This window comes from Kogia breviceps, chromosome 13 (genome assembly GCF_026419965.1).
Source record: "Kogia breviceps isolate mKogBre1 chromosome 13, mKogBre1 haplotype 1, whole genome shotgun sequence".
Taxonomy (NCBI): domain Eukaryota; kingdom Metazoa; phylum Chordata; class Mammalia; order Artiodactyla; family Physeteridae; genus Kogia; species Kogia breviceps.
Genome location: NC_081322.1, coordinates 89,435,583 through 89,446,079, shown reverse-complemented (window position 1 = coordinate 89,446,079; position 10,497 = coordinate 89,435,583). Strand labels below are relative to the sequence as shown.

Here is a 10,497-nt window from a genome sequence, read left to right as displayed (position 1 = left end):
TGCCGCAGGCCCCCTCCTCTCCTCCCCTCTTCCCCAGCCCTCGGTTGCTATGAGGTTTCTATGGCAGCGGCATCCTCAGACCCAACTTTCACCCATCATTTAGAGCCAATTAAGGTAAAATGGTGGGGGGAGGGGGCGAAGCAGGGGATCCAATCCGAGGCTGCGAGGGGAGCGCTCGCTCCGCCAAAGTCGCAGCACGGAGTCTGAAGCTGCAGCTCCGTCTCCGGCTTCCCCCGCCCAGCCCGAGCGAGCCGGACGCAGCCGCAGCCCTAGGCGCAGCCCCGGGGGCGGCGGGGGCCGGGGGAGGACGCGCCAGCCGAGCAGCCGTGCTGAAGCCCCACGGCCCCCTTCGCGCACCCAGGACCCCAGGGCCCCGCCGGCGCCCGCGGTCGTCCCAGCCTGACTTCACCCTCTGCCAGCAGCTCCGGCCTCTGCCGCGGGCCCCGACGTCCTGTCTGGCCGTCCCTGTGCTGTTTGGGGCCTCTGGTTATCTTCTTTCTCACTCTCAGTACTTGATCGGAGGGAAAGTTTTCAAAGATGCCGATTGCACAGTTGCTGGAGCTATGGAAAAAGATAGAGGTGGAACCCATGGAAATAGAGGTGAGTAAGGGCGAGAGAAGAGTGTCCTTTTCCACAGTATCCTGAAAAACTCTGACTCAGCGGCCGGCGGCCGGCCTGTTTACCGTAATGGATTCACGTTTATTGAGTGGCTGTTACGCGACCGAGTCTGGGATTTGTAACGAGCATAGATGTGTATGTGTGTACACACATATGAACAGTACATCTCTGTGTGTTCACGCACCCACACAAGGCGTCGCGTGTGGTGTAACTATATGAATGAAAATGAGTGAATTGAAGAAAAAATAATGGTTGCTCTTAAGCCAAACTTCAGGGTGCTTCTTAGAGTCTATGTTTGCCTTAAGGGGAGTCACATGCTTCCAAACTAATCTGCATCCGTGGGATTTCCTTCAACAAGTGGCTTTAAATGATAAGACCTCCCCAGTTGCTGCAGTGCAGTATAAAACCGGAAGGGAAAACCAATGATGAATTCTTGTTTAAGAAACGGGGCGTAAAGATTATGCAGCCTTAATAGGGTGTATGTCTGAATAAAGGGGAGCGATTGAAGATGAGAAGAAAAGGAAATGAATGTGTCAGGGCTGGCCGGCCTGTGGGGCGCACGTCTGACACCACTTAACTCTATCTCCCCCAGGGACACGGAGCTCTCCTTTCATGGATCTTGATTTGTTTAATTTGAGTCAGAAACAAGCAACGTATAGTTTTCGTAAAAGAGAAAGTTCCCCGAAGTTACTAAACCTATTAGACTGAAATGCCCGTGCTGTGTTTAGAGCAACTCAAATGGCATTTATAAATGGCAGATTTTAATAACTGACTACCTCTTTGCAAGATCCAGCCTTTAACTTTTGCCTCATCTCCTGTATCCGGCATTATAATTTCAATTCTTACTATTTTAAATGTTACTTATTTTTATATATACATACTACATACTGAGACATTCACAGAATTTTAAAGAGGAGGAGAGACTGTTTTAGAAGAGAAGTTAGTTAATATCTTATATTTAATACTTTTTCGGAAGCCCGACTCACTTCTTCGTGCTTGGAATGTATATTTTGGTCAAAGGTGATTGTCAGGCATAGCGCAGATTTTAAGGCTAGTTTTTAGATGGAACGACACAGACGCTTTGCCGCTGAGACGCACCTAAGTGGAAGGAAATGACAGCAGGCTCTCCAGGGCTACCGATTCCTCTCCGCACGCGATGTTATTCTTGGTGGTGACGGCAGTGCCTGAGAAAGAGCCTCTCACTTGCAAAGGTTGCCAAGTCAAGTTTATTTTTTTCTTTTGAGAAAGATTGGGTTTTTAAAAAGTTGAATTAGTGATGGGCCAGAAGTCCCACTCTTATTTCCTGATGCTTTCTGACCCCCTCCTGGTTCTCCGAACTTGCTGGTGGTGGTAGAGGCCCAGCTGTCAGCTCCTCACCAGCCAGGCCCCGCGAAGGAAGCCCTTCTGTAGCAGGGAGGATTTGGCCCTGGGCTTAGAAAAAAGGACCGGAGTGAGGGAGGAATGAAGGAGGCTTGGAGAATGTCTCCTGGGACTCTGGACTCTACGTCGTGGCCGCTGACCCAAGCTCTGAGGAGTAACGTGCGCTTTAAATATTTCCAAAATGATTGAAAGTGGACCAGCAATAAATATACTCACATTATTACAAAATTATATCATGATCCTAGAAAGACCTGGGAAATTGGGAGAATCTGAAGCAGAGCTGGCTGAGAGACTGCAGTGCCTTGCCACCCCACTGAGAGGGCACATTTATAAGTTTTTGAGATTGATGTGTGTGCAAAAACAAATAATAAAAATTCCATAAATTAAATGGTCCTGAAGCAAAAGAAATTTTCTTCAGGCTTCCTGGGTAGACGTTTTAGGATAGTATATCCTATGCAGTGTGTTAAGATAGAGCATTTAATCCCTGTTTATTTGGAACCCAGAAATTAGAGCTCTTTTGACAGAAAGATTAAACCTGAACTATTAACCCTGAGATATTTCAAGTTCTCAGGAAAACATGAAATCTCTCTATTTTGGAGCTCAGAGGCTGATTTTAGGTTCCAGTTTTGCCCATGTTTTATGTTGTGTGGTGTTAAAATAGCTCACATATCAGGAAATTGGGCAAAACTAGGTGGGGAGTACATTTAGCCTCCGAACTCCAAGTGAAATGTCATAAAATCCTTGCATGAAAAGCCTGCGTGCTTTTTATGAGAAAATCTGCTGCGTGGTGTTAGTGCTTACATTATTTGCTTTTACATGCATTTAACATGACCGATTATTGGTTTGCCAGGGGCAGCCATCAACGCTCTTGGATTCTAGGTTTTTCCTGCCTTTATGAGTTGCTTCTCCTCTAATTTCTCATCTGCAGTGAGAGGGAACTGAACTAGGTTGGATTTGAGGGTCAGTGGACTGTATCCTTAAATACTGAATCCTTATAAAAATCATTTCTGCTTCAACACACAGACCAGGGGAAATTCACTTGATTGTCTAGGAAAAGCGTTTATGGTTTGTGAATTGTTTTGAGGTATTTTGGAAGGTGTATGTAAGTTATCGACGAATGAGGCATGTTGAGAAGGAGACGTATGCTAATTAAAAACTGGGACCTCCGTAAAATCCCGGCAGGAGCCGGCATCAAAAAGAAGCGCGCAGCGTCGTGTGAACGGCGTTTCAGCGAGTTAAATGCATGTCTCCAAAGCAGGGCTGTTCAGTCGCTGCCCTCAGCGGGGGCACAGCACCCAGGGCGCGCTCAGGGGAGGGGTGAGGACACCGGAGGGGTCGTGAGGAAGGCAGTGCGGGAACCGGCCCACAAGGCTCGGCTGGCCCATTTGGTTTGTGTCCCTGCAGAGGAGTGAGCATGATTTCTCCTCTGGGGATGTCATCGCGCATTGGAGAAAGGAGAAGCCCCATTTTTAAACGGTGCCGATCAAACAGGACTCCCCGAAGTTCACAGTGTAGCTCCTACAGCGACCATTGCCGCACGGCTCCTGGGCTAGAAATGAAACTAGGAGAGGTGAGGACAACATCCAACTCCGAGCGCCCACCGCTCGCTCAGCAGAGCCAGTGTTAAGTGCTGTGAGGTCTTATTTCCCTGAATTCTGTCCGCGTCTCTAGGCGGTAGATATTCGTATGGTCCTGATTTTATATGTGGGGAAAGTGAGGTGTGGGGTAAGCAATATTGCCTAAAGGCATTAAGAGGTAAGCAGAGCTCAGACCCAGACCCTCCTCTTCAAGCCTTACCCTGCAGAGACACAACGCTTTATGTTTTTATGAGCCGGAGCCTTGACGCGCTCTGATTTAATTCATTCTCTGAGCTCTGGCCTGAGCTTGTGAATTTGTTCCGCTCAAACAGCTCCCCTGTAACCTGTTTCTGTCCTGACAGCTTGAGTCTTTCAGGGTCATGTAAATCCACACCCCGCCCTCACCTTGCTGGTCAGGGCTTTATATAAACCACCTGCTTCTCCTTGCAATTGTGGTCTAAGCCCCACACATTTGGCTGATCTAGTAATTTGTAATCATGGATAGAAACACTCACTGCCTTATTTGCCTCCTGTTATACAAAGGATCTGTCTCTGGCATGAAGCATCATAGGGTTTCAAATAAATTCTGGTGGAAAGGGACCTTGATGCCATTTCCATGTCCTGATATCCTAGTACTGAGTATCTAGTTGGTCCTTTGCATTCATTACCTGTGTGATGCTGTTTACAAGAACGTAGGCGTGCTAACCGCACTTAATATGTCTCTTTTGTTATCAGGCCTCCGAGGAGGATCTGAACCTGGACCCAGAGCCCACCATAGCAGACGCTGTGGAAGAAGTAACTATATATATATATATTTTATTATTTGGGGGAGGAAAGTGGGGTAGAGGGAGGAAATGGAAGATTGAAATTAATAGCCCCCAAGTGGTTATTTTAGTGAAATATGTGTATATATACATACATAACGCACAAACACGCACGCACACGGATAGGTTGCATGCATATGATAGTCAACAGTTTCCCTCAAGAGGGATACTTAGAACATAGGAGGAAAAATTACCAACCAAGGTAAGATTCAGAGTCTTCCGGTGTGAACCTGCCGAAGGGGAAAAGGCAGGTCCCTGTCAATTAAGGCAAAGCATGGAGGACAGCCAGTCGGGCATAGAGAAGCGATGAGTCGTTTTACCTGCCGGGGGGGGGGGGGGGGGGGGTGGTGGTGGTGGTTAGGTAACGTAGCCTCTTAGAACGTTCGGTGACGTATAGTCGGAGCCCCGGGCGGAGGTGCGTGCGGGGGGTGGGTGGGCGGGTCTGGAAAAGGAGCGATGGTGTTGCCGGGAGGGGGGTGTCCTGAGGCGGACGTGGAAGGGAACAAAGCGCGTGGGCACCGCCGACCGCCTGGTCCTCCGCTTCCTGCCCGGGCGGCAGGGGCCTGACGGGCTCTCGCTGAGGGGCAGGTCCAGGTGGCATCGGCGTCGTGGGGGAGACCGTGACCGACGAGCACTCTCTGGGAGCCCAGCACATCCGAGGGCCACACCCCAAGGGGAATATGGCGCTGTGCTAAAGGGGTCCTGTAGAGGCAGGCGTAGTCCCACCCCTCGGCGGCTGGAGCCGTGGAAAGTCGACGAGGCTGTTAACTGGAGGCCTCAGCCAGCCAAGCTGCTCCGCCCTGTGCCGTTCAGAACCATAACAGCTGTAAAGTTTTGCAACTCTGTGGCCTTTTAAAAATGGCTGGCGAGGGAGGTCTGGGGGGCTGGGAGGGGCAGGTCCGTGGACGCTGCTGGCTTCGCGAACGGTCTGCCGGGATTTGCTGAAAAAGCGCGTCCCCTCCATCCAGACGCGTCCACACCGCACACGTTTTAAGCCCAGTGCCCCTGGATCCCGTGATCACATGACGTATTATTATGTGGGTTAAATAAAGAAGAAAAGCAAGAAGCTGCCTCATCCTCAGCTGGCTGCTTTGCTTCTGTGCTTTTGTCAGCGATCTGGGAGCGTGGAGCCCAGCTGTGCTCCTGGCTTTCCGGTCACCTTCCTGCGTTCGTGAAGAGCGCATTGGGCTGGTAGGTGTAGCCCTGCTTTTGCCAGTTCCGCAGAGGTCAAAGGGTAAACAGACAGGTGAGCCCCTGGCTTTTTTGAAGAGATGGATACTGAGCTGCATACCTGCCCGGGGGCGGGGGCAAGTCAGGAAGGAATACCCCCCGCAAATGAGCAAGGCCCCGGGCCAGGGCCTCCGAGGGTGCAAGCCACGCTGCGCCTGCCGCTGGTGTCTGTGGGGACTCTGACTCCCAGGGAGCCTTCGGCGTTATTTCTTGCACACGGACGGCTGAGCTCCTTCAGCTGCAGGAGGCAGGCTCCGTGGTGCTCACGGTGGTCATCGAACTGGCGACGCGATTGCCTGTGTGCCAGGACCCCCTCCACGTGCTTAGTAACTAACAGAGTCTGTTATTCGTTAGCTACTGTGATCTCCCGAGACCTCCTGGCCTCAGTGCACCTGACCCCCGACACTCTTTTTTTTTTTTTTTTTTTTTGCGGTACGCGGGCCTCTCGCTGCCGTGGCCTCTCCCGTCGCGGAGCACAGGCTCCGGACGCGCAGGCTCAGCGGCCACGGCTCACGGGCCCAGCCGCTCCGCGGCACGTGGGATCCTCCCGGACCGGGGCACGAACCCGCGTCCCCTGCATCGGCAGGCGGACTCTCAACCGCTGCGCCACCAGGGAAGCCCCCCCCGACACTCTTGATGGAAAGGTAGGTGCTCATTTATGGCAGGGAGGCAGTCAAGTCAGCGGACCCCCTTGGAGTTATCTTTGACAGCAGAACACGAGGTAGAGGCAGTGATTACAGTTTCCCCGCGTCACCTAGTCCGGATGACGGAGTATCAGGACGTCTTCGGCTCTTCGTGAAGGCACAGCATCTTAGGAGTATTTCACGGGACACGGCGTTGATGTGTAGGTGCGCTGGTAGCGCTGGTGGGGCAACCGAACGACACGGGGTGCCCGGCCCTCGGCGGCTGCTTCTGACAGGTGACGCCGAAAGCTGTGCTGCAGGTTTCAGGCCGGCAGCGGGTGAGCGTCGCCCGGGGCTCCTGAGCGGTTGTCTAATTTTTACCGGGGCCGCGTTTCCCCCGTACGTCCCGCTTAGCCTTCAGTGGCGCTCAGCGGGGCATCTGTAACTGAAGGACTTGTGGCTCAGGTCAATGCGATCAGATGGCAACTGAACCGGGCCTGAAAGGCTTCACGCCTTTTGCCAGTCCGCACGCGTACGACGACTCCAAAGCCTTGTTTAGGAAACAGTATCCTTCACCTCCGCGGCAGCGTGTTCGTTCATCCAGTCAGTCAAGAGATTCACCGGTGCCCGTGGGTAAAGCCTCCTCTGCTCGGCGTGGAGGTACGAACAGAGGAACAGCAGTGACTGGGACGCTGTCGGCCTTGTGGCATCTTGAACCGATGCGGCTTCTTGCGTGTGGAACGTTCTTCAGGTACACGTGCGTGTGCCTGTGTTAATACTTATGTATATATAAAGTATGGGACGCATTTGGGATGTTTTATGCAATAAGTATCTCCACGTGTGACTCTTGTCCACTTGTATCTCATGCCACAGCTCCGTCCAACCTCTGCAAAAAAGAGCTCAGGTGAAGGTCAAGACTAAAGATTGAAAATAAGACAGGAGTCGGTGTCCGAAGCTGCGTGTTCCTGCCACTTACCTTTTCCTCACCTCTGTGGGGGGAAAGGCTTCCTGTCTCGGAGAGTCCGTGTCGTGTAGGGATTTGAGTCATAAATTCACAGGGGGGTGACTCAGCATGATTTCACTCGACCCATCAGAGGCCATCACCCTTTATACTCTGGAAAACAAAACAAAACAAAACAAAAAAGCCTCAGCCGATCCCATTAGGAAGTATTGCCTCAGCTACTTGCTTGAGGGGTTCCTGGAAGGGGCCAGGCAGAGAGAACAAGTCTGAGGCACCTGCTCTGTGGGGTTTTGGGGTCCTGTTTCCCTGCTCCTTTTGGCAGGTGGTGCGTAGCAAAGCCAGTGGAAATGCTGGGAAATCCGGACACCGAACAGGGTTAAAGTTTAGCGCAGAAGCACATGCCTCGGTGGGCTGGGACCCTGCGGTGCAGAGTGGGAGCCTCTGGAAGGTTAGTCCAGGGGTGACCGCAGCCTCCCAGCCCTGCGCACGAGGGCCCCGTGGTTGATCTGGAAGGTGGGGGAGGGGTGCTGTGTGGAGAGGGGAGAGCAAAAGCCCAGGGGAGCGGGCGGCCGTGCCTCCGGGCTGTTTCCACGTTGCGGAGGTGGAGGTGCTGAGCCTCTTAGTACTGGTCAGCAACAGCTCCTGCATTCTTGCTCCATCCTTCACCCTTCCGTCTCCAGGTATTTCAGACACATAGGGGAGTTTTAGGCGAGTTTCTAAGTTCACAGAACAACCTGTGGAAAACATTAGAACTCGTTGCATGTATTTTCTGAAGTGCTTAGATTTCGGGAGTCTGTTTATTAGCAAAGACCATTTTCTCATCTGGTCAACCTTAGAGACCAGGTCCAGAGAAGCTGTTTCCAACGTTATGACGGTTTCACCTGATTTCCTCGTGACTCCTGGGGCATTTCCCTCTCCTCCTAAAATGCTACCCTTGGTTTTCATAGCAGAAATTCTGGCATCTCGGAGGCAGAACGGAGCGGGGGTGGGGTGGCAGTGCTGCTGTCAGCCGTCGGTTGGCAGGAGAGCGCTGTTGTCACAGAGACCTGCCCCCAGGGGTGTGGAAGGCAGATGCAGCTCTCGGGCGGGTGAGCATGCTTGAGGATGGAGTGCCAGCTGCCCGACCCCCTGCTCTCTTCTCAGGGGTCAGGGGACGAGTGGGCAGTTCCTCGGGCAGGTGTACCGTGACCCCAAGCATCTGTCAGCGTGACCTCCTTCCATGGCCAGCCACCTGACTTTGCAGCCGCTGCAACTTGGACGTCTGTAGTTCTCTGCTGGGCAAGAGGGGCGAGGAGCAGGACAGGGACAAGATTTGGGGGAGCCCTTGAAGCTTGAGGCAGAGAATAACCCAAGAGAGTTTTCAAAGCCCTTTGGCCTAAGTCATGGTAACAGCAGGCTCTCGCCCAGGTCAGGACTGAGCCACCTGCACCCAGGTCACCTGTAGATGCCAACAGATTGCCTCTTACCTGTCCTGCCCCCGGGAATCTAGACAGTCTCGTTGCTCCTTAAAAAAAAGAAAGACGGAAGAAACAATCCAAACTGGATTGCATAGAAATGAGACAAGAAGCGTAATGAAACCTCGGAACGAATAAAGCAACTCCAAGCAGTGTAATTACAGCTTAAGAAGATGGTTGGGAGTTCGAAAAGAGGTGGAGAGATGATCTTCCCTCTGCCTGCTCATTACCTGCCGTCAGTCTGCCGTCACAGCATCCACCCGCCTCTGGGGGCTGGAGTCTGCAAAGGCATGTCAACTATGTCACCGCTGACACTTGCGTTCGTGTTGTTTTCTGCCAAAGGCAGGAATCCCTGTAACCCTTACGGAAAGTCTAGAAGAGAGCAATGTCAACACAGTGTGTTTTGGAGAAAGGCTAATGTAACTAAGCCACTGGAATTCCCATGGGCGTTTAAATGCCCCACCCGGTCGTGACCGTAACATTGGCTCCACCAAACGTTAGCACTTACTGGGGCAGACACGAAGGAAAAGGCACGCTTTGGGGTGTAGGATGGGTACAGCGTCTTTGATGTGTCGGTGCTGGTTATTTGCAAGAGAGCCAAGAAGTCTGGCTCTATCATCAGGAGACATGGGGCCTTTCGGTTATCACATCATCTCTTAAGTGTCGGCCGTAGCCAGTGCTGGAAGCCGGCTTGCGGCTATTTCCGGTTTCTGCGTCCTCGTCTTTCTGCGTCCGTAGCCAAGTCAGCAGGAGCGCGTTTCCGAGTGCTTTCTCTCTGAGAATAAAAGGACTGCTCCGTGCTAACAGGAACATTCTCTGGGACCCTGGGCACGCGTGTGGGATGCTGTCTGCTGCCGCCCCATCTTTGGGGGAGCAGAGGGAGTTGCTCACGTCTTACTGGGTACCAGCTGTCGCCCGTGTGAACAAGCCAGCGGCCTGCGTCTCCCTGAGAGCCGGGGGTGGGGGGGCTTTCCCTGCCAGCACAGTGACTTCACGGGTGGTCTCGCCGGGAAAAGGTGCCCCCACCGTGTCTCGGCCAAGAGTAAACCTCCTGTGTTGAGATGGTTTTGCCAAATCATGAAGCAAAACCGCTCGTCAAAGCTGCCCTTTCCCTGCAATTTAGTGCATAGCAGCGGCTTGGAGGAAGCCATGGGATCAAGTTTGGGTGTCTTTTAGGGCCTCCTGTGTTTGCACCCCCATAGGAATGACTGTGCACCTCTGCCTGCAGAGATGCTTTGTAAGAACCCTGCTTTTAATGGATCTGATTTATATCCTCTTCCGTCTTCCCAGACTGGGGGACCTGGAAGGGAGGTCTGTCACTTTCCCTATTTTTCAGGTGGTGAAATTGAGGCGTCAAAATGATGTAACTTGCTAATTATAGCAGAGAACCAATGAAAAAGGGACGTCAAAACAAAGCTTTTTCTACTGACTTATTTTCTGTTCCTAAAATCACTGATTGCCCTCAAGATACCTGACGTTAGGTGGTGGATTGTTGGCTAATGGAATCAGGGCCTGGGGTCAGAGGCTCTGCTCTGTCCTCTCCTCTGGGTTTAAAGCAACATTACAGGTGCCTCGGGGACCCTGCCCCGTGTCCCCGGGGGCTCAGAAGCAGCGTTGCTGTAGCCGCACCTGTTTCCAGTGGCCGCGTGGGGCCCACCGACCCTGCAGTGTCACACTCTGCTTCTTTCCCCTTTTCTCCTTTCACAGTTCTCTCTCCATCTCCCTTCACATTGGGACAATAGGAAACTTGATCTTTTTTTATGTGTATGAAAAACACAGGGGAGCTTGAGCTGGAGGTGCTGTTGAAAGGTGACACACCCCACCCCCGCT

The 10,497-nt window shown here is 52.4% G+C and overlaps 1 protein-coding gene across 3 annotated transcripts in view; it reads left to right on the top strand.

Annotated features, from left to right (window-relative positions):
* Positions 1-254: 254 nt before the first annotated feature.
* The window catches only part of RPS6KA2 (ribosomal protein S6 kinase A2), a 348,075-nt gene continuing 337,832 nt past the window's right edge, over positions 255-10,497 (top strand). The window contains exons 1-2 of one of the 3 annotated variants that reach the window (XM_067011139.1): positions 255-600; positions 4,311-4,370. In XM_067011139.1, coding sequence (XP_066867240.1) covers positions 538-600; positions 4,311-4,370 — 123 coding nt within the window. In that variant the 5' untranslated portion in view covers positions 255-537. The remainder of the gene's footprint in view (positions 601-4,310; positions 4,371-10,497) is intronic. The other 2 variants (XM_067011135.1, XM_067011137.1) reach the window with 2 other exon arrangements.